Below are 24,261 nucleotides of genomic sequence, written 5' to 3' on the forward strand. Positions count from 1 at the left end.
TGGCAAAGGACACTTGTCGCGGGTGTTGTGGAATAGTTTGTAGCCGCAGCAGCCCGAGGCTCGTGTGTCCGTGAGGGGACAGCGGAGGGGGGTTGATGTCGCCTTTACTTACCCAAACAGCTTTGTGGTACTTTAGGGATAATCAAAAAGAACAAGTAGAAAATCTGGGTTTGTGTCATATGTGCTCTTACTGTACACGGCGAGAAGAGGGGTGTGCCCTGGGACCTTCTGGTGGCAGCTGCTGGGTATGTTGGGATAGTCGAAATAAAGAAAAACAACCGTAAATGAGGGCAGGCAAGTTTCTCGTGATAGAGCTTCTCTGCTGAGAAATAGGAGCTGGTTGGAAGGTGGCTGGGACAGATACAGGAGTGGAGGTCATCAAGGAAAGCAAAGTGAGCTTAGGAAAATGGATTGCTGCAGCCTTTTTTGTTTATACCTTAATGCTGCTGTCACGTCCGCCAGCATTAAAATCTCATTTTGGGTTGTAAAACAAACAGAAGAAAACAAAAAAAACCTGAATCTTTAAAGAGCTGAGGTAGAGGTAAGAATGGAGATAAATGGAAAAATCAATGTTATCAGCAGCCCGGAAACCAGTTTTCAAATACATGTGTTTAGTAGGCCAAGCAGGCTGAAAATTGTAGCAGCATAAATCATTACCTTACTTACAGAAAAAGAGGGGTAAAAAAAAAAAAAGGAGGGGGAAGGAAGCAATGCTTATTTGAGTAATGTACATGTGCTTTGAATTAACTATCTGAAAGTTAATAATAGCATATGGCTGCATGGCTTCTAGGAATAAAAATGTAAGCAATAACACAGTGAGTTGATTTTTTATTTTTTTTTAAATCTAAATATTGAAATAAAACGTCACTTCTACACAATTACTCGGGCATACCTGTGGATTGCTAGTCTGTGTAAGGGTATTGCCAGCATAGGTCACATCCTTTGAGGCTGTCCTAATGGTTATAAGACTTTTCAAGGTAACTTTGTTATGAATATTCATTTTGTCCTGTAGTGCTATCTCCATCAGGTATGAACATTTTTCATACTGTGTCTGCATACCTGTGCTAAGGGCTGCCCATGTTCCTCCTGTGACAGTGGGGCACCTTTCTCTGCCCCTCTCACATGGGTTGGTTGCAGTGGAAGAGCCTCCAAGCAAAAGCTCAGGGATGGAGGCAAGAGCCTGGGGTGGCTTCTACTAAGAGGGAGGGAGGGAGAGAGAATGAACGAAGGGACAGGTCCTATGAGCACTAACTCTCTCAAGACCTTTGGCATTTCTACCAAAAGTGGGCCTGCTGTAAGGGCTGGAGCATGTAACAAGCAAACGCTGAGCTGTTGACTGTGTTTCAGAATTTTTACTTGCTAGCCAGGCGTTTGGCAGGTCACCTCTGCTGATACCGCCCCATGCACTTGTGCGTGACCTTGCTGAACTGCTTTTAATCGAGTTTGTCCAGCTTCCCTTTTTCATGCAAGAGTGTGAGAACAATCTGTGTTCTTTTTTTAGTCAACAAAATTCCCGCTTTGGACAGAGCAGAGTCCTCTGTGTTTGTTTAGCGATGTGTTCACCTGTGCGGTTGCTAATTCTACATCCAAGTGTCAAGTGCCATCAAATGAAAGTAGAGGTAATCCCAGAGTACTGTCAGTGGTTGTTTCAGTCAGTGGTTAACTACGCACAGTGTACCTCTGTGCGGCTTTTCAAAAAGCTCTATATTCTTAAAAAGGTACTGTGCATTTTTCCTAGGTTATGTCACCACAAAAGAAAGATGCTCTTTTCTTTGTGTTTGGAAATGCAATAATGGAAGAAGAGGAAGTACATGATCTGTAATCCTGTAACTACTCAGGAAGCGTATGTGTTAAATATACGTATGTTGTGCGTGTATACCTAGGTTTTTCCTTCTCCGACCTTGCTAAGAACATAGACTTACACAGGTGGATGTCTGCACAGGTGGATATCTGTTGAGACACTCTACCATGGCTAGATATTCTGCAAGTAATTCCTGACTGACAGCTTCCAGAACATGGTTACCTTGGATTTTATCTCTGTTAAACCACTTCTTCTTTGGTTTTCTCTGAAGACCCACAGTGACTCCAGTAATGGAGTTTTCATATTAAAGTGTTGCAGCTGTTGCTGATCATCCAAACTTTGTATTCGTGGATCAGCTCCACTAGTCAGTGTTTGCTTTCTGTGACCAGGGGTGTTAAATATGAACAAACATTGAATGTTCACATTTGTTTCCTATATTGCCACTTCTTACTGTTATTTGGTTGTTGGTTTTTTTTTTTGTCGTGCATGACTGGTTGTGCTAAAGTTGGAGTTTCCTTACCATAACAGACTTATGCATCTTCTCTTTAAGACGAAAAGAGTTCTTGGATCTGTTTTACATCAGTTCTTCAGCCAGGGAGGTGACAAGTGTTGAAAGCCGACATGAAAGGGAGTGAATTATTGGAAAGATCAAAGGAATTTTGACTTCCTGACACCAAAGTTTCTGCTGTTTTTTCAGGAATGCTGCTATCACAGCATGCACTGCAAAACTATCCTGTGTTCTGTGAGCTAAAGAGCAGTCTGGTTAGAGCACAGTTGGTCAGTCTGCTCGCTGTGGGGTTGAGTCTGTGCTGGCAAAAATGTATGTTGGCAGGCATATGCTTGTATGTACTTTATTTTCATGGCACGGCTGTGTCCCTGCTGGGTGTTTCTGTCAGCAGTTCTCTTGGTAAGACATTAATGTCTCCATGCTTTGGACTGACCTAGGAAAAGTGACAGAAATCTGTAGCAAAAGATCTGTAGCTCTTAGCCACAAGTAAGCTGGGATTTGGGAGCTCTGAGAGTAAAGTCATTTTTATGTCTTGCCTCTTTTGAGATCAGTCCAACTGGCCTTTTTTAAAAACTGTTTTTCAAGAATACCTCTTGCAGCTGTTAACCTGTTACTGTTTGAGCCAGATCATATTCATTATGCTGACTTTCTAACCACAGACTAATTTCTTAGGTTTTTAAAGTATACTGACTTTCAAACCAAACGTGTTCCTAACACCTGCAGTTACTTAAGTCTTTGACCACAAGTATAGTTCTCCAACGTACAAAACTAATTACCTGTGGCATTATCTATGTCCATCCAACACTGACATCCCCTTGACAATCACTGTATGTAGCTTGTTCCCAAAAGCCACTGAATGTCCTGTTAATTTTTGTGACTTTTGCCATACATGCTTAATTCCATTCCCCTATAGTAGAATGTTCTGCAACACCTCTGCTCTCCTGTCTGGATAACCAGTGCTTCTTGATTTTGTTTGGAATTGTGCTATATTGTGGACAAATGGGAAAAGGTTAAGCATGAATTACTGATTTTTAGTTCCTTCCTGTACTTTTTAAATAGATCACCCAAATAAGGTACATTAATTATTAGTGGCATAGTCAGCATAATATAGTGTTTCAACTAACTGTATAGAAATTAACTATACAGAGGCATCCCAGATGAAGTCCTGGCATTCAAATATGTGTGCTCGCTGTGAAAATATGAAGTGGTCGATAAGAACTCAATTGGAATAAAAAAATCCACAATGCTGTTAAGTTATGTCCTCTCACATCAAAATACCAATAATCCAGATGAAGTGCAATCAGTCAGATTGTTTTAGAAACAAGAGTTGCTGATCCCTAGAAAACGAGGGAGAAAGCTAAGTCTATTAGTAAAGTTGACAGGTTTTCTGTTAAAAAAAAATAATTAAAAAACAATATGTCTATTTCACATTTACTCTTATATTTCTTAATCAAGATTCTATCAAAATATGCACTTACTACTATGAATATTGCAGCAGACTTGCAAAATCAATTATAAAAATAAATACTGTCAGCATAGTTTATTTGCTTTAAACACCAAAATTGATTGAAATGAATGTTTGTAAACACTTTGGAGAATAACATCCTGTTAGCAAACTTCCAGAAAGAAAATTATTTCAGATTAAAAGAAGAGTAATTAAGGGAGCTATCAGGGAGGGTTTTATCTTCTCAAAAACTTTGAAACTAGACATTGAATGTAAGTTATATATCCTAAGTATTTACTGAATAAAAACACTGGGCAAAATTTTGTATTGCTATCTGGATACAAATACTAATTCTATTAACTGTTTTGTGTTTTCTGTATTTATTATCAACAGCTGAAAAGAAATTTGCCAGCGTACTTGGCACCATGGAGGACTTCTCCATGTGTCTTCAGATCCTACAAATCAGAACCTGTGCTGAATCTAGCCAGCGAAGGAGTCGTCTGTGCTCCGCTTCAGGCATTCACCGAAGAGGAGACTATGCTGAAGGATATGGGTACTTACCTGTGTAGTTAAAATTCGGAAATGTCTAACCGGAAGGGAAATTTTAGCTTAATTCTAGTCGTTATTTAATTTGAGTTAAATGTTGAGATTGTTGTGGGGGTTTTCGCTTCATTTTGAAACTGCTTTAGTTCACAAGAGAAAACTGCATACCACAGGGCAATTTACTCTGGTAACTGTTTAAAACTGCTGCTGTCACGGAAGTGAAGTTACCTGACATTGAGTTGTGCCCTTCCCCAGGTGTTTAGTTCAGCTGCAGTTAACTGCTCAGGCTGGACTTCAGATATTTCAAGTATACACAGAAAGGTGACAGAGGGGATGTGAGTGTCTGCAGTGCAGCCAGGCCTGTGTGAAGACGAGAGTGTTTCAGAAGGGATCCTCAGAGCAAAGGGGAAAGGGTGAAAACCTGCACATCTGGGAGAGAGCTTATAAAAGATTAACCAGAAATAGTGTTACAGAATTTCTTGCACTCAACACTTGTTAAAGCCTGAGACCATCTTCCCAAACTGCAGGTTTAATTTTTAGAGAAATACGGCAAAGCAAACCGAATAAGGAATGTCTTTGAAATTTTTCTCTTTTTTTTTTTCTTTTTGGGTCAACCAATGTTTCTGTAAGTGTTGCTTTCAAAGCTTCTGAATTGGTAGGAAGTACTTGTTTCAGTTTAAAGAGTTGTAGCTGAGTTCAGAAAACAATGATAATTGAGCCTCGTGACACATCACCTTGTTCCGCTTGGCAACTTTCTGTCCTTTTATTAACTTGTCTGAGAGAGTCAGGGAATACGTGTAAAACCTGTCAGAAGTACCACATGACTTAGATCGATCTTCAAGGAGAATGTTCGAATACTTACACACTTTCTTTCTTCTCTTCATTACAGTGACAAAGTTTGCTCAGGAACGAGTTGCACCTTTGGTGCGAAAGATGGATGAGAATGCAAAAATGGAAGAGTCCGTAATACAGGGATTGTTTGAACAAGGGGTCTGCACCCTTTTACCTGATCTTTTATTCAGAAAGTGACATCATTTTATGAATCTCAAGCTCTGCATTTCTCAGGTTTTTGGATTAAAAAATTGAGGGATGGGATTCAGATGAACTAGTGTATCACCAAAATTTTGGATTTATCAACAGCAAGGCAACTTTTTCTCTCTTTTTTTTTTTTTAACTGCATTATCACTCTGTCTTTTACCGTAATATTCTATCTGTCTTTCCCTCTTCCATACCACATTCTTCATCTTTTCCATCTTTTCTTTGAGTTCCTTGTTTTCCCCTTGCCACCCTTTTTTTTTTTTTTTTTAATTGGATAAGCATAATTGCATACGATGCTAGAACTGCCATGACTTTGCTCAGTGTTGCTGGAAAAGGTTATTGGGAGTCCTTTATGTTCTTACTGGTCAACCATGAGGACTTGGGTTGCAGATATCCTGTTGATCAATCCTGGTTTCAATTTTAGCCTTTTCTGCAATCAAACTAAGCTTGTCTGTGTTTAGAATGTCGTTTTATGCAACAATTCTAAATATTAGACTTCTGTTGAGATTGCAGTTGTTCGGGAAAACGAAATCAAACTTGGGTGATGATTGGCCTGTACACTGCACGTTAGTTACTTCTTGCATGAATTGACTGTCAACTTCTGTGAACAATTGTTAGTTTATTAAAAGTATTGAAGGAAAACAGGTCTTGGGGAAGGATCTGGAGATACTTATATTCTGTGGTTTTTATTTTAATGTTTTAAGTATCAGCTTAGACTAACAAGTTGTTGACAGGAACCAACCGCTTGATCTATTTGCGTGTTTTACATTGCAGCTGATGAGTATTGAGCTTAGTGAAGAATATGGAGGAACTGGAGCTTCATTTTTTTCAATCATATTGGCGGTAGAAGAATTGGCCAAAGTTGATCCATCTGTAGCTCTTGTATGTGAACTCCAAAATACACTGACAAATAAGTTGTTTACCACGTTAGGAACAGAAGAACAAAAGAGAACTTACTTGCCCAGGGTCGCTAAAGATACAGTGAGTCAAATTCTTACTTTACTGAACTACAATATGATTTTTAATAGTTAAGTGATGTTAGCCGGTGGGATCTTTTCAGTGGCAGTGGAAAGTATGTCTGAACTTTGGAAAACTGAGCTCTGTGGTGATATAGGTATGTGCTGTCACCAGTAGCTGAGAAGTAAAAGTGGAAAGGCACGTATTAGTTTAATGAAAATTTAATTTACTGTGGAAAAGAACTTTAAAGCAGTTGACTTTGAGAGACATGTAATTACATGGTGTTTCTATTCTTAATCTCCATGTGTGAAACTTAGTTACTTCAATGCAGTAGGTTAAAATGTTTGAATTTAAGAGCCTTGTCCGTGTTTATAATCATTTTCAGTGCCGAAGGTATGTTGTGCCTCTACATGCAGTAAAGATTCAAATGAATTTTTCCCTTCAATTGACAGATTGGCAGTTTCTGTCTTTCTGAGGCTGGATCTGGCAGTGATGCTTTTTCTTTGAAGACTCGAGCTGAAAAGAAAGGAGACTACTATGTTATCAATGGCTCAAAGATGTGGATTAGCTTAGCAGAACACGCAGGAGTTTTCTTTGTGATGGCAAATGTGGATCCGTCCTTAGTAAGTTGCTAAAGAATAGTTGCCGATGATATATGAAATTATTAATTTCGTATTAATAATCTGATGTTAGAGGTTAGTGTGCTTTGAACCTTTTCTGGCTGAAAGCAAACCTTTACAAGTATTTCCCAACAAAATCTGAGAACTTGCTGAGCAATTTAATAAATTCCAACAGGGAGAATAAAAGTGTCAGAATCATAGTTGCTTAGATGTAGAGCACAGCTGCATTAGTATTACTCTGAGTTACAGAAGAACTGATAGTCTAAATCTTTACAACCCTCCTGACTTACCTTACAAGTTGTTATAGTTAAAAGGTGAAATAAAGCTATGTGCCCTGGAAAACTAAGAGGACTACAACAGCAAAGCATGTTCAGGAAAAAATACATGGTTGAATATACACGTTTTAAGTTTTGTCCCAAATTTGGATATAGATTGTAGATTCAGAAAAGTCAGCTGCAGGCTTTTTAGAATGTGCTATACCAATACAATAGAGTGATAATCAAATACAAAACTGTTTAGGCCTTTTATTTATTTTTTTAAAGCTTCTTACATTAACTTTCTTAAATATTTAACTTAGACAATTTTACAATTAAAGTTCCATGTTTTGACTAAAGAACAGGGGGTTTTCTTTCAGTGTATTGAACACTTGAATATAGTATCATTTTCTGAATTGTTAGTTATTTCTTCACAAGCTGGTGAATGATTTGAGCACTACATACAATGAAAAACTGTTTGATAAGCCAATTCCTGTATTTGTTAACTGCTGTGCATTGCCATATAATCTGGAGTTGTTTCTGTAGCAGCGTAACATTTAGAAACTGTATAATAGAGTGTCTGCTTGAAGTTATGCGTGTAATACACTTGACTTCACTGCACAGCGATAACTTGCTTTCCCAGTGGTTTCCAGTATAGGCAGGCATCACAATCCTGTCTAATTTACATAACACCAGTTCCCGGTCTTAGCAAGAGAACTTCTAAGGCTGAAATATTTTAATAGGAAGGTATGTCTGGCCTTTGATAAACCATAGTTAGCAAACAGAGAGAGAACAGATGACAGTGCCAGTGTTTTATTTCGTAATATCGTATTAAACAGGCATAAAATTTAGTACTGGAGTGAGCTATTTAGACCACCATTTAGTGATATTTGTATAAAAACCAGTTCTTGATTATTTTTTTTAATTCATCCTAGGGATACAGGGGAATTACATGCTTCATAGTAGATCGCAACACAGAAGGACTACATGTAGGGAAGAAGGAGGACAAGCTTGGAATTAGAGCATCATCTACCTGCCCAGTAACATTTGAAAATGTTAAGGTATTGTAAGTTGCTCAGCTGTTGAAGCATAATTGGTGTATGACTAGAGCTTGATGACATCTAAAGAAAGAATGTTAACTAAATTCTCAATATATGTTTTTTTCATAGATAGACTATTTGGCAAATTTTAACATTTTCCTCCCTGGTCTTTCAGAACAGCCTTCAGAGAGATTGGTTTTCTTTGATTTTGATACTTTTTTTTTCTCAGTCATTGGTTTATAATCATGTGTGTCGGGGAATATTCTAATCAGATATTCTAGGAACCAGATGTCTGGTTTATGTTTCATGCCTTCACTTACGAGGAACATAAAACAAATACAGTGATTCACTTGAAAGCCCTACTAGCAATTGCAAAGCAGAACAGAGTAGGAATAATTGAGTGGTTTTATTCTGTAGGTTCCCGAGACCAATATCCTGGGACAGGTTGGACAAGGCTATAAGTATGCGATCGGAATGCTAAACACCGGCAGAATAGGTATTGCTGCACAGGTGGGTAATTTTGTTTAATATTAAATACAACCGGTAGAGAACTTTGGATTTGGATTGAAATTTACAAAATATTTGCAGCTAATAAGAACAAAGTATTTAGAAAATACTTTATTAAAAACGAAATTGCCACTAGATGTCACTATTCCTGTATCTAAGTTACAGAAAGATAGTGAAACTACTGTAAATGGTAAAATTCCCCTTCGGTGACATAAGCAATAGATTTAGAAAACATTAAATGGCAATTAGGTTGTGTTTGGTGCTTAATGTATTGCTGCTGAAATATATCAACATTTTTTATCTTCCATTACGCAAATTTATTTTACAAAGAAAACTAGCTTTGGAAAATATAACACTGAAATGTATAATATTAATGCTTCCATCTGTGACTGTATGGGATTGCTAAATGTGGTCCCATGCTAATTTGTGATGTTTGCCCAACAACTTATTTTTTAAAGTCAACTTATTTTCAAAATAAATACGGTTTCTTTATATCAAAAGTGTCCTAATTCATTGTTGTGTTTGAAAGCACACATTATGGCATCTTAGGGATTTGCTGACCTTGGAGTTACTTCAAAATGTTGTATTTTGTTGTGAACTCAATTTGTATCTTAGATTGCTGCTGATTGAGGTGGAAATCAGATTCAGCCCTATAATAAAATGATTTATGACAAGTTTTTATATTTTTTTGTTTACTTTTGAAAATAAGCTTTTTTCCTTGTTTGTTATGGATGTAGTTGTGCTGTATAGGATGTAGTATGTCTGTGCCACAATCTGCTTTATATTTTGTCCTAGTTTGCAGACTAGAAATAATCATGCTTATGAAATTCAGACTTTCCTGTGGCAGTGTATTGTGCTGCTAAGTGGGTTGGCTTTTCCATCATTTCTGAAGATTATCTGTGATTAAACTTTGCCCGATACAGCATTTAAAAACTAGAGCTGTGGGCCCCATTGTTCCCAGAGATATAAATAATATAGAGGGTCTGGCAGTAAAATACATGGTCTGGATTATACTCTTAATTACTCGAAGTTACAGTGAAAACCTAATTAAAAGTTAAGGTCAGGTAGTTGTTATCTCTTGGTTACTACTTTCTTGGCACCTTCCGATGAAATGTACTTGAACAGACAAGAACAGCAGTTCTGAAGCCCTGTAGGATTGAATTTAGTTTTGCAGTATCAATGGTTTTAAAAGATAATGAACCTCTTATAAAATGTAATTGTGGCTGTGAAAACAGTTTGAGGTAGTTGTAGCGCAAGGTTGCTGCATGTGTTACTGCAGGTGCTGAACTTGATGGATTTGGTTCATCTGTGTGAGTGGATATAAGGTGGCAACAAATCCAGCCATACAGCTGATTTGCGTCAGGCTGCACTGATTTCTTCTGTTATTTCCCACATACCCATTTTCCTCTGTAACGTGGTTTGGTTTTTTTCCTAGAGCTTTACTTTATTAAGTCTGGGCCCAGTCAGAGTCATATTTTAGTCTTCTTGGGGCCCTTGGCTTTCAGTTCAATAGGTGAGTTTGTCCAAAAATACCCACACGCTATCGTAGGTTGTTAAAAGAAGTTTGACTAAGCTGCTGGGTGTGACTGCTGTGTTGTGTCCCGTATTGCATCTGGACTTAGAAAAGTTTTGAGAGATTCCAGTTTTACCCTATACTCTTACATATTGTATCCTGTATTGCATCTGGACTTAGAAAAGTTGTGAGAGATTCCAGTTTTACCCTATACTCTTACCTTACTTTTTGGTAGTTCTTCATGCCATTATTTTACTTTTTTTTTTTTCCCCTTCGTTTGATGCTTCCCCTGATTTAATATTCTACATCTGCTTTTCCTGGGAAAGAAACTAGGTAGAAAGTGTAGGTTCAGAGGGCAGCTATATAATGGAACCGACTGATCTTATTCATAGCTATGTATTCCAAGATACATGAAAGGGAGGTCCTTTCTTTGCTATTTTCTTTGAAATGGAATACACTTTTCAACATTTAGTAGTTAAAAAAACGTAAAACTAGTTTACTTTCTAGATTTCATAATGTTTCTTTAGGTGAATAAATTGGACACTAGCATAGATGTGAGTTACTTCCTTATAAACGTTTGTATGTGGTTTTTCCCTGATGTTATCCTCCAGTTAACAACTGCGTTTTACCATCTTTGCTGCTGAGGGAGGAGAGTGTGTGAAAAGACAGCGGGGGCTTCTAAAATTGTTCTGTGGAGTTGTTTTTTCTAGAAGATGCTGAAAGAAGCGTTACCTCTTCTTCCACTGTGCTAGTTTTCTAACTTCTGGAATAAATTGTCAATTCGGACAGCCTATTGTCTTTTGTAAAATAAGAAATTATTTTGATTATGTAAATCGCTTTGAATAATCATTCAGATTATTTTTCCTTTAATACAGTGGAATGTGGATCAATACATCTTTAGTTACAGATCAAGAGTTTTGGCTCTTGAGATTCTATGTAGAACCTTTATTATATTTTAATAAATACAATAAAGCTGTTTTAGCATTGCGTAGTTTTAGCAATCCTTAAGTAGGAAGAAAACTTTTTTCCTAAATACTAAGCTTTTTACAAAGGTGAACTGCCTGACTAGAAGAACATTGACTATTACCTTGTTCGTTAGGTGCATTTCATTAAGTAATTTTTACTTAACATCTGCCTTATTTCTTACAGATGTTAGGACTGGCACAGGGGTGTTTTGACCATACAATTCCTTATACAAAGGAGAGAGTCCAGTTTGGGAAAAGCGTATTCGATTTCCAGGTACTTGTTAATTGAATGCGTGGGAAGTTTCCTCCAAGAAGTCAGTAAAACGAGTAATCTGACGTACATAATTTTTCTCCACCTCATCATGTCTCTACTTCTCAATATTTGAGAAAAAAATATCAAAATCATTTCAGATAAGCATTCACCTACTACGTAAAATAGATAAATTCAGTGCTATGCGCTTTTGCAAGTACCGTATAAATCATTTAAAACTTCAAAACATTATTAACTCCTTTTTCTTGATCGTGTATTCGCTGCCTTTGAAGATAATACACATGGAACTCCTTTCTCTTCTGATTCTGATATCTCAGTGTGTTGAATGTGTTCCAGTTTTTAAACCATTTCATCAGGTTTAGTAGAAGGCCTTCTTCTGGAGTCACTAGAAATTATAAAAAGATGAGGAAGACTGATAGAATTATTAGATTTCCTGTGTTATGCAAAAACATTTAGTTTCCATGATAATATCTGTATTTTAAAACAAGCCTTTTTGTTGCAAAAATGATGTATAGTTTAGTAAGGAAGATATATAATTGTAATTACTATGATAATTTTTTTTATTAAAAGAAACCTACATCTCACATGAAGGGAAGGAACATTACTACTAGTAATTTATACAAATTTTAGGAAGCACCCACAGATATCTAGGAAATTATTGCAACTGTGTCTTTTGAATGGGAAATGAAATGTATAATTGCCAAATCACTTTGTCATTCGACCTGCATGTGTATTTTTGCAAATTTTAGGGAGCAGTGTTCTAATAACATGAAAGATTTTGTTGTGTTTGAGAAGCAAGTTAGACAACTAAATGTTCATTTTCAATCATCATTGCAACTGCATCTTTTGAATGGGAAATGAAATTTATAATTGCCAAATCATTTTGTTATTTCGACCTGCATGTACATTTTTGCAGATTTTAGGGAGCAGTGTTGTAATAACATGAAAGATTTTGTTGTGTTTGAGAAGCAAGTTAGACAACTAAATGTTCATTTTCAATCATCATAATGTTTGGGTCTCCTTAAGTAAACCTATTCTTCTGTAATACCCACCATTTAGAGGTGAGCTCCATCACCTTTTTTCTTCCCTTTGAACCCATTCATCAGTCACATTTTCCAGATTTATATGCTGCTTCTCATTCTTGACTCATGGTTATGGGACATGGGAAGAACTTCTTGTCATCTTGCTATTTCCCCACTTTACTTAAAAGATACTTTTTTCAAGTTTTTCTTGGTTATTTTCACAGCTTTGACCTACCCCTGTCTCTGTGGTCCTGACAGGAACTTTAGGATTTGGCTGAAGTTTTCCTTGATATTCCTGGCTGCACGTGGGGTCATGTTGAGCTCTGTTGTCCAGCCAGTCAGGCAGCAAGTTCCCCAGTACTCCTGAATCCAGGAAGAGGGAAGGAGAAAATGGGAGCGCAGTTTCCAAAAGCACTTTGGTGGCCCAGAGGTTTTTCCCAACATTCGTGTCAATAGATGCAGAGGAGTGTGGAATTACTAGTTCATACAGATTTTGTGGGTTTATTTTAGAGCTTGGGTATGATCCTTAGCGAAAAGGATGGTTTTTGCTAGAAATCCCGGTGGAGTACTACGTCCTGGTTCTGTCTGACTTCTTCCAGGGGATGCAACATCAGATCGCTCAGGTGGCCACACAGCTGGAGGCAGCGAGGTTGCTGACCTACAACGCTGCTCGTCTCGTGGAAACTGGGAGGCCGTACATAAAGGAGGCTAGCATGGCCAAATACTACGCTGCTGAGGTAACTGGCAGTTCCTTCATTCAGCGGGTTTCTTTTGTTGCTGTTTGAAAGTTTCTTCTGTTATCAAATGTATAACCTGTAGTTCACATTTTGCTGTGAAATCTGTGCATGCACTTCATTTCTGTTTCTCAGTCTGGATGAGGAATATCGTTTAGGCCACCAGAGAATGAACTGCTCACGCCACTAAATAAAATTTTCAAAACCAGGCATCTAGAGAGATTTCATTTTCTCACAATTCGATTTTGTGACTGGAGAAATGGCTTGGTGAGACTTCATCTGTGACCGTTTCAACTCTGCTGGTCACAACTATGAGCCTTAATCCAGTTAGAAACTGGATTGCTTCTGCCTGTTTGTAATTGCTGTCTTGCGTACTGCTGCTAGGCTTTTTCTTAGTGCAGCATATGAACTATTGCAGTAATGGTGAAGGAATTCTTGATGTCCTCTGATTTAGAAAACTGTCATTGTTATTCTAAAATAATTTGCATAAGCAAGATGAATACAAAAACATCAGTCCTTCCTCTCAGCACTTGTTCTAGTAACTGCTTTAATTGCTCTTTTGGTTTTGCTTTCAGTAGAATAAAAATTACTACCACCTGCGTGAAGTTGAATCTATAACTCTGAAACTATCTTAATAGGTTGCAACGCTGACAACTAGTAAATGTATTGAATGGATGGGTGGTGTTGGATTCACAAAGAATTATCCAATAGAAAAGTACTATCGTGACTGCAAGATAGGTGAGTGACAGTTTCTTAACAAGTGTTTCTGGTAGCATTGGTAGCATTAAAGTTTGAGGACGAATGACTGGCTATTTTATTTTATTTTTTTAAAAACTTTTTTTCCATGAGACTGTAGCCAACACTGATTCAAAAGCTCAGGTATGAGAAGGTAAAACTTCAGGTACAAATACCTGTGTATGTAAGGCTATTTAAAATGTTTAATTAGATACCAATAAAATACAGATGCACATATTGTGTCCCATTCTATTAAGACAATTGCAGTTCAAAAAAAATAACTAGTTTTGGCTTTAGGATCTGAATCTATGTGAAGGTTTTGTTTTCAAGTCTTCTTTGTTTACCAGTATAAACCTTGGGCCTAACAGTTTGACATCTCTAACAATATTCTTTGACTTTTATTGCTAATAGCATTTGTAAATACTTAATTTTTGTTTCTTATTTGGGAATTGCTCTTCTGGAAAACATCTTGTCATTATGTTGTACCAGCAGAAGAATATTTTAATTGTTTCAGAGAGTAAAATATTAATATTTATGTAAATAATAGTTCTGTTTCTAGAACTTGCTCAGTAAAGCTGCCCTGTTCTAACTGGACTGTTAGAACATATCTTGGCCTCTCTTCATATACTCACTGTGGTTTTATAGTCTTTTAATTTATTTTCTTCTGATTTCAGGTACAATATACGAAGGCACTTCAAATATCCAGTTGAGCACCATTGCAAAAAACTTAGCACAGGAGTACTGAAACCATAAGGACTTCTTGGCTATTGACAGAAACTTTTTCACTAAACATTCATTGTGAATTACACATCTATTTGTAATTATAAAAATCCTTAATGTCATCTTAAATAGGAATACAACACCACAGATTAAATCACAAGGAAGAATCATGAATTCCCGATTTTGGGGGAGTGAGTGTGTAATTCATGTGAAATAATGAATTCCACATTCAAATCCAAATTGTGGTTTAAAAGGATCTCTTTCTGCCAGAGACATTTCTAAGCCGAGACATTGGCTTAAATGAATTTGTTGCCTGAGGTTTTGCCAGCAGTGTATCTCCACTTAGAGATTTCAAAGGGAAAATGAAAGAAGCCAAATCCTTGGCTTGCCTGGGTGAAAGATGCTGTAAAGCTACCTGGGAGGAAGAGCTCTCCACGTGCAGCAGAACCGTTGCGTGGTGTGAAACTGCTGTTTGTTCGCGATGTCCTTTGCTAGCACAGGGTACCCGAGAGGTATGTGGAAAGAGGCAGAAGTGATGGTTTCCCCTCTCGCAGGTGGAGCGATGTCTGTGGAGCGGCAGTAATTGGAGTAATTTTTTAGAGCAGCCCTTAGTGTGTTCTTAAGTATATCTTGGTAATTAAGCCCTTCCAGACCCAATTTGTAGTACTGAGAGGTGGATAATATCTACCTCCCTTTCCAGTCTTCTCTGCTGTTAAGGGTTTTAATCTAAGAGGCTATTTATAGTTCTCCTGCTGTAAAAGGTTGAGTTGAAGTCTTTGTGAAATGGGGTTAAAAAAAGCTCTAGTAGTTCTGCTAAAAGACGGAGATATAATCTAAGAAAGAGGAATGCTGTGATACGGCCTCACAGCAGCCTTTCCATCTTCAGTGCATTTTACAAACTTTAATCCTCAGAGCCTTCCTGGGAGCTAGGGAGAGACTCCTGATTTGCAGTCTAGAAAACTCTCTTGCAAGTTAGTGGTTCTCTAGTCAATTTTTATCCTCTTGAGAGAGAAGAAGGTGACAGAGGGGCAGAAGTATTTGCTTTTTATCCCTCTCTGTTTACTTTGAAACGTGCTGGGGTAGAGTTAATTTTCTTCATGTCAAATCTACCCGTAGTAGATTTGCAGAGAGTGGGTGATATCCAGCTGCCATTTTCACTCCCAGTGCCCATCAGTCCGCTGCCTTGTTGTAACCCTTGCTGCAAATTTTTTCAGGTATGTACCTTAATTCTGGAGTGCCTTCTAGCTCCCAAGTTCTTTCTCTTAGGCTTTTTGCTGGGCATTTTATTCACAGCAGAAACTTCTTCAGTGCTGCAGAGCTAATTAACGAAGAATCAAAAGACAGAAAACTTAATATATGAAAAATCAGTATAATTGTTGTAATTTGCAATTTGTTTCGAATGTTTTGGGGAGGGAAGGATTGGTTTTCTGGTTTTGTTTGACTTAGAAGAATCTTGTTTTTAAAGCTTGCTAGCACTGACGATTTGCTTTGAGAGCAACTTAGAATGTTACAGGCTGAGACTCCCAAAGGATTTCCTAGCAAAACTAGGCAAACGACACTTAACAGGTATGACTTTGTAAAACAAGAAGACTGCAGTGCCTTATACAAAGAAACAAGCAAGGAAGAAAAACGCTTTTAAGAAGTTTTCTGACTTTCTGTCAGCTTCAAAGGGAAGTAACTACTTTAGTGAATTAAACCCCCTGCATCTGTGCTTTTCCTGTTGGCAGACGAAGAGTTAACGTGACAATTATCCTTTATGCCAGTAAAAAAAGCCTCCCCCGTATCAGGTTGATCAACAGCTTTGGGATTTTCAGAAAATACAAGAGTAGAAGGGTCATCTAGATTATTTCTGAAGTTTTTATCTAGTGTTATTATTATCATTATTATTAATGCATTTCAGATTATTTGGAGACTGCTTTTTTCAACTGGGTTGAGGTGGCTGAGGAGATTGTTAGACTAGAATTAAGACTACAGACACTGCAACAGTTAACAACAATTATTCTGCTCAACATAGTCTATCTGCGAGTCTAAAATGATTGTAATCACACTACAAAATCTTTGATTAATCTGATGAGTTGTGCTACATGAGGCAGTCTTAGCTGATGCTGTTTAGCCTGCTTTGCTAACGTGAGTGTCTGCAGAGACCGGGTTTCGATTCCTACTTTTGAATAGGTCTCCTAATTTGAGGTATTCTCTCAGCTTGGCTTCTGCAGTTTAGAGCGAGGCTAGGAAATGAGTGACAGTACTTTACTGACTTAATACAGTGCTAAAAGCAAACCCTTTATGGAGGAAAGTGCAGAGCTGTGTGAAGGATTGCTAAGGGCTGGATGTCCAGGATTATGTAAAAGGACTGTCTCTTTTTGTAGAAGTGTGTCAGGTATCCAATTGAAAAAATAATCGGGGGAAAAATCAAAATGATGGAATTTCCCATATCTGAACTGCAGTGCCTTAGTGAACAACCTGAATGGCCTCGTCAGCTACTCAACAGTTCTTCTCTGAAAAGCAAGGTCAAGCCTTTAACTAATGTTACAGCTGTAAATACTCCACGTTTCTTGATCCTGTATTCTGTGTTCTGCACACGATGACTGTTGAAGGAAATGTCTGTATTGTATCTGATTTTTGTTTACAGAATCCTGTGGAGGAATATGCGCACAAATGAATTCTGACCACTGAGTTTCTTTCATTGTTGTTTTTTAAAAGGACACGTTGCCACCGTGGCCATCTCAGCTATTCTGGTCCCTGATTGCGCAACGAGTTAACTTGTTTCGTGCCTGTAAGTCTTGACTCCAGGCACGGATGTTGGTTTAGTAATAAAATGTCCTGTGCTGTTGTCCAGGCGCTGTGAAGAGCTGCCTGTGCTCCCACCCCCTGTCGGTTTGGGATGGGGGTTTATGGAATGGGTTAACTTGGGCTGCTCCGTTTGGCACCGTGGGCACAGGACTGCTGATGGGGGCCAGCTGCACTAGGAGGTGTCGGGCCGCGGAGCCAGCGTTGCAAACACTCTGAGGCTTTCTGTGCTAATAACAGACGGAAAGTGCTTTAGACGCAATATGTATTCATATTGGTGAGTTTTCCCTTTATATATGCCTTTAGTCAATCTAGTCTGTTGCCTTGGAACAGCATCTTCGGGGTCAAATATTGCATCCAGGCTTCCCTGGTTAGAAGAAAGAGACCTGTACTGAGAATGTAATAAAAAGTGCCTGAATTTGATGTTTAACTTGATAGAGTGCTAATCTTGTATGTGAGATGATGGTTCTGTCATTTAAACATTTTCCTAGATCTTGCAATTTCTGTACTGGGAGTGAATCCTTATATCATCTGTCAGGTTTCTTTAGTTACATTCTGGTGTCTGATAAAGGTCTGCAGCAGATTTCCACAGAAAGGTTTAATTGCTACTTGGGAAATACTCAAATACAACATTTTATATGATATTTTCTATGCTGTTGTTCTTTCATCCATATTTTCTGTTCCCCATATAAAGATTGTGGTAGGAAGAGGCTTATGTGAGATACAGAGTAATTGTTCATTGGGAGCCTTTTGCTATGTAAAGGATTTTCTAATTAGCATGTTATTGCACTTCCATTTGGAAGTCTTTCGGTGAGAGACACATTTCAGGTTCTTCCTGCCAAACTGAGCTCAGTTTGAAGCGGCTTCAAAAGCAGCTGCCTGAATTTCCTGAGCTTGCTTTTTGGATACATGAGCGCTCGAGAAATGTTTTTCCTCAACCCCAGGATGTATTTGGGGCACCAGTGTGATAGATCTTCTCCGAAGAGAATTATGTGGAAGTGGCCAACAGCTACCACAAATCCTTCATAAATATTTACCAGTTATCACTGCGCAAACCGGTGGCAGAGGCACAAATCAAGTGAGAGCTGACGCGCAGATGAATACGTACTGTGCGATTCCCAGAGCGTTTTCAGGCGGTTTGTCATTTTGTGTTGTGTTGAAATACACTCCCTGAAGAGGGTTTTGCAAGGAGTTGTCTTCGCTGAAGTGTAACTCCTCAGTCTAGGTTTGGGTGAGGGGACGCAGTCAGAACTTACTCTTCTGGCTTTGAGAGTTACGTAGTGTGGTTGATTGTACACACAGGTGAAAGGAAGCGCGAGTTCTTCCCCAGCCCACACCACAGACAGTCACACATCCAGTACATTCTGAATTCCAGGCGAACAAATAGGATTGACAGTCATTATTTCAGTTAAATATGCCAGTTCTAAGATCAGTTGATATAATTACCAAAGTCCAGCTTAGCAGCATTGAGGGAATTTCTCATTATCTGATGCTAGAGACATTATTAAGCTGCTTGGAAATCTTGGCTTTTATTATCTTCTAAAAATACTCTTGTTTGTGTGCAATAACTGATACACTAGTACTCAGCAGTGTTGTTTCCTAATAGCTTCTTTCATAGATCAGAGCATTCAAATGTTGATTCACATATTAATGGTCAAAAGAACATGCAATGTACAATGTAACATTCTTTCTGATAAAAAATTTAAAATGCAAATACATATAGTGTCAATAGGCGGTGATAGCATTTTTATATATTCTTCTGGTCCTCAAGATCCTTTGTATTCACATCTTTCTGAAACTATTCTTCCTCTGTGTGGCTTAGTTGCAGAGCTACTGATAATGGAGAATTCTGCATGTAAAAAAAAATCCGAAGGTGCCTTCACTAAAGATTCTAAAGAAAAAGCACTTCTCACCTGACAGAAAACTGTCTCAGTAGCCAAGTAACCACCACTTTCAGAACTGGACTTATTTAATATACATGAGGGCTTCTGAGCATGCAGAAAAATACATTCATCAAATATTTTACAGGGACATCTGAAGAGACGAAAGCTGTTGCAAGTTGTAACCACTCTCTTACATAAAAACATCTAACAGTGACAGGAAAACCTAAAATACAGCAATAAATCCCCAGCTTCCACATTGCAGGTTTGTGTATTTTGGGGCTCACCTAGCATCTATGGACTGAAACTGAATTCTGCTCTCTAAATATCTTACACTTTGAAGTGTTACACAAACCATTGTCCCAATTTGTGACAATTTTAAACGCATCTCGTTGTAAATCACCAGATCAGGCGGGGCTGGAGTACTCTGGGTGCATTCAGCAGAGGAGAGACTTTACCTCACGGACGTTACCAGGGCTTAAAATGAGCTTTGGCTCACCTGTAACGATGGCTGGAGAGTCATGGTGGGACCGTAAATTTGGTTGATGTGGGTTTGAAAAGTTTCCACTCCAACAGTCTGATTGGATCTTCACTTGATGGGACACAAGAAGCTCTGATACCTGCATCCAGAGCTGATGTTCTCCTGCTTGAGGGGCGCTTTCCTGCCTCCTCTTGCAGATATTCAGCCAAGACTTTTAAATGGTGACTTACCCATCAGAGGAACAGAATAATTTTCTGATCATCCTTTTCATCACGTTTGCTGCAAGTGTCTTGGATATTTTTGGCCTTGATTGTTTTTAGAACATGCTGCAAGATTTTTCTGTTGCTAATTTGCATCCTAAAGATGCAAATTAAATGCAGATTTTTCAATATAACCAGAGCGGTTGCCCAGTTTTAATTTGACACTGAGTCGCTGAGTTTTTCTGCCTTTAGATGGTACCCAAAGACGTGATAATTACATTTTACAAAGACACTACCTTCTCTGGGTGTGTTTTGATTTTCTGTAGGGATTCAAAATGTAGAGAGCAGGAAAGGTGAAGAGTCCCAGAAGCTGCAAAGATTATTTATGCTAAAAAGTGTTACCTGATGCAGCTTTGTTTATGGAGTCACAGTATCACACATCCCACACTGGCTGAAGTGAAAAAGCCAACTTTGAAATTATACTGAGTTGTGGGTACAACGTTTTACTTTTGGGGGTTTGTTGGGATTTTTTTTTTTTTCATTTAATCTCATAGAGAACAGCTTTTTGTCAACTCTGCTAAACTGACCTAAAAATAACCAAGGAATAATTCAGAAATTAAAGTTAAGGTTCTGGAAATGAAGTTAAATACTGAAAAGCTCCAGAGAACTTCTTTTTTGCTAGTGGAGCTGTTGAAGAGACAGTTGGTATGAAGCAGAGGTGTTCTAGTGCAAAAGCTGATGCTGTTTACCTTAGGAAGGAACAAGTTATATGTTCTGTTCCTGACAGAGAGGATGTTTACACACCAAATGCAGTGTTTGCTCCAATTGTTCCCATAAGAACTGAGACAAAGCACTTTTTTTCAGCTTATGTATGTTTTAAACTTTGAAAATCTTTCGGGACTTCCTGTTGTGTACTAGAAGATAATTTTATGGCACGAAGGCTGTATTTACGTCCACGGTCTTGTTTTCCCCATCTTCAGAGAAAAATTCCTTATGTCCCACTGTATAATTTCTACCAAACACAAACTGTTATGCCCCCTTTTTAAATTCCAAATCACTTAGGTCTCCTCATTGTCTGTCCAATCAAGCTTTAAAAAAGAATTTTCTCAGTTAAATTGCAGCAAGGTCTACATTTGATTTATGTGACAGGTTATTTTGATTGTTGCTTGAATAATAAATGCTAGACTGAGTGAGCTGTTTGTCACAAAATATATTTGCCACACAGAATTCACAGTTTCCAAGGTCCAAAGTAAGGTGCAGCAACGGGTCTCCCATTTGAAGCGAGAAGTATTTTAGCTCTCCTGTAGTCTGCCTTCAGTGATTCAATTCGCAGAGATAAACAGTCCTCTGGAGGTAACACAGCTTGTAGTTTTTTAATAATTATTTAAAATGTGCCTTGTTACCCTTGAGTAAGAATCTGGGCCACAAGAGAGTTGTGATTGTCCTTTAATTCTTCAGGGTGCTGACACAGCACCAGGTTAAAGCACCCAATGATCTGGTGTCCCAGACTATTATAATTTAATAGCCAACCTCCTCTATAATGCTGCTTCTATTTAGAAGTGTCCAAATTTTTTTATTTTTTTTAAACTGTAAAAGCCTTCTGGCACAGAATTACATCTATTTCTTGACTGAAACATATCTGCTCTGTGCTAACCTTATTACCCAGGAATGATTTCTAAAAGAGGAAGTGAAGAATAATTAAATCATTCCTAACTGAAGGAAATGCTTCGCAGAACTATGCAAATTCCAACTTGGCCAAGATGCTGTGGTTTCACATTCTATTTCTGGAAAGGGCAGAGGGAGAAACAGTTCTTTTAGGAGTTATGGATGGCCACCTTCACGCTTTGGGTTTTCTCCCGTGCCTCAAGACGAGATTGCGCTGGGGCATCCCTGCTCAGGAGGGAGCATGGTACCTGCCCTGCCCCAAGTGCTTGTAAATTCAAGTTGCCCCGCTTGCTGCCAGCGTCGTCCGCTTTGGATGACACTTTGCCGACATCCCTGGAGTATTCTGACCCACGTGCCAAGCTAAGGGCTAAGCCCTCACCCGACCTACTGACTTCTCTGCTGGGGTGGCTGCGCAGAGCCAAGGGACGAGGGAATGGACTCGCTTCCCCCATCTCTCAGCCTGTGATGCAGGGCCTGGGAAAAAAAAAAATGACATTTTGGAGTTAAAAAATGAGATTCCTGTGCGTGCGCTCAGCAGGAGAGCCTGGGGGAGCCCACGGCCTGGGCACTGCCCTCCTGGGGCTCTGAGACTCACATCTTCAGATTTTCACATTTTGCCGTCTGCAAATCTCACAAGGCTTAAGGCCAAAAGAAGGGGGGCAGGGTTGGAAACCAAACCTACAACTATCTTATTTCTATATGGGAATGTTTGCAAATACATTAGTGATGTGTAATTGAATTATTAACTGGGAAAAATATAATCAGAGTGCTGGAAGAATGGCTGTTCAGTGCTCCACAACTTCTGTCTTTCAGGGAATCAAATTGCTAAAACGAGTTATGTGCCTAAGAAATCCGCTTAGAATTAACAACATCTGTTGTATTTTCCAGCTTTTCCTTTAAAAGTTCCAAATTATAATAAGGAAGTGTAAATAGCAAACTTCAGTGATTTGCAAAAGGTACCAGCCTTGCATCTTTTCTAAACTGGTTGATTTATGAGCTGTTTGCTGTTTTTGAGAACACAAAACAATTAATTTATGTGTGAAAAGAACAGTGAATTAATCCTAGAGAGCCCTGGAGCCTTTAAAGACCTGAATCATATGTTGAGCTCATTTAAAACTTGCATAAGAAATTAATGTAGAATAAAGCCCTTTAATTTGAAAAGTGCATCTATAGTAGGTGTCCCTAGGATATCTTCTGGATCATTATTCAGAAAGGTTAAGGAGGACTTTATTTTTTTCTTTCTTTCTTTCTTTTTTATGTTCTGTATGTATTTTCCCGTTTGCAGCTCAACATGGTGCATTTCAACTTATAAAGAGACGGAGATTTTAAAAAGAAACGGGGAGCTTTTTATTCACCTTCCACTTAATTTCCTTGCTGCCTTGCCAGTCCCAGCTTAATGAATGTAATTGCTACCTTTGATGAAAATACTATTATCAAGATCACACATTACATTGGAAAACAGTTTTTCTTTAAACACAGCTACTGCAGTCTCTAATTATGCATGTAACAAGTGGCTCCCGAACAAAAGAGCATGTTGTCTACAATTGCTAGGAATTGGAGCAAGGCAAATTTGAACAAAGAACAGATTAGATTTGCTCCATGCTCCACAAAGCCCATTCCCCTGATTAATTTCCTGCACAAACTAAAACAATTCTCCCTTAAAAGGAACTAACCCTCATCCCCAGAATGATCCATATGCCATTTGTGTCAATCTATATGATGATAATGGCTACAGATTTAAATTATTAACTATTAGATGCAGTGAAATAGGAAAGCTCTTTTATAAACTTCCCTTTTCATATGTAAATAAGCAGTACAAGGACTTAAGGAACAAAAAAACTGACTTTTCTGTGGCAACCAGGAGCAAGAAAGCACCCACTGACTGGAAGTCTGAATTGTGCATGTATAATCCAATTATTTTGTCAGTTTACTCTGCGCTCCCTATTCTGCACAGACACTGCAGCAGGAGTATCGAGTCTCTGAAACTTGTGCTGGGTTTTCCAAGAATGACAAGTCTGAGGGCTGTTTCCCATGCGTGCACCTTGAGGAGAATTCTTCAGGAAAGGATTTCACTGAATTTGTAAAGCAAATGATCTTGTCAATGTAAGGATTTAATGAGTCAAAATCAGAATTGGAAGTAACGTTTTGCTGTTACTCCACGGGAAAACAGGCAGACGGGTAAAATTTTGAATTAATACACAATGAAATCCTTCAATATGGATTGAATTGGTATTTTGTATTACTAATACAAGGAATTAGTCACAGCAATTTCGAACAAAGCGTTATATTTCATTCTTATTTGTATTGATCTAGAAGCCCTAGCTGTGGCCCATTATACAAGATGCATGTGAACCCAGATATCTGGGTAAAAGCCAAAAAAAACAGAAAAAGAGTTCTACTTCAAACTGTTTTAAGTGTTTACAAGCTGATTTAGGATTGGATGTGGACTAATGTAAACCGAGAATATTTTTAGGAACAGTTGGTGAGCAGCGGAAATGTACTGGTAAAAAAGCCCTGCACCCTCGCTCTCGTGAAAACACTCTGCTCCTGCGAGTAAAGTCAGATTAGTTGTGTAA

General features: G+C 38.3%; 1 protein-coding gene across 1 annotated transcript; it reads left to right on the top strand.

Annotated features, from left to right (window-relative positions):
• Window positions 1–4,146: 4,146 nt before the first annotated feature.
• ACADSB (acyl-CoA dehydrogenase, short/branched chain) lies at window positions 4,147–14,777 on the top strand (the record flags this gene model as incomplete). Its single annotated transcript, XM_009865707.1, has 10 exons — window positions 4,147–4,306; window positions 5,186–5,286; window positions 6,109–6,315; window positions 6,744–6,914; window positions 8,101–8,226; window positions 8,623–8,715; window positions 11,375–11,464; window positions 13,083–13,220; window positions 13,856–13,955; window positions 14,627–14,777. Coding segments are annotated over 10 exons (1,257 nt in total), but the record flags the coding sequence as incomplete, so codon positions are not given.
• Between the last annotated feature and the right edge of the window lie 9,484 nt (window positions 14,778–24,261).

This window comes from Apaloderma vittatum, unplaced genomic scaffold (genome assembly GCF_000703405.1).
Source record: "Apaloderma vittatum isolate BGI_N311 unplaced genomic scaffold, ASM70340v1 scaffold4453, whole genome shotgun sequence".
Lineage (NCBI taxonomy): Eukaryota > Metazoa > Chordata > Aves > Trogoniformes > Trogonidae > Apaloderma > Apaloderma vittatum.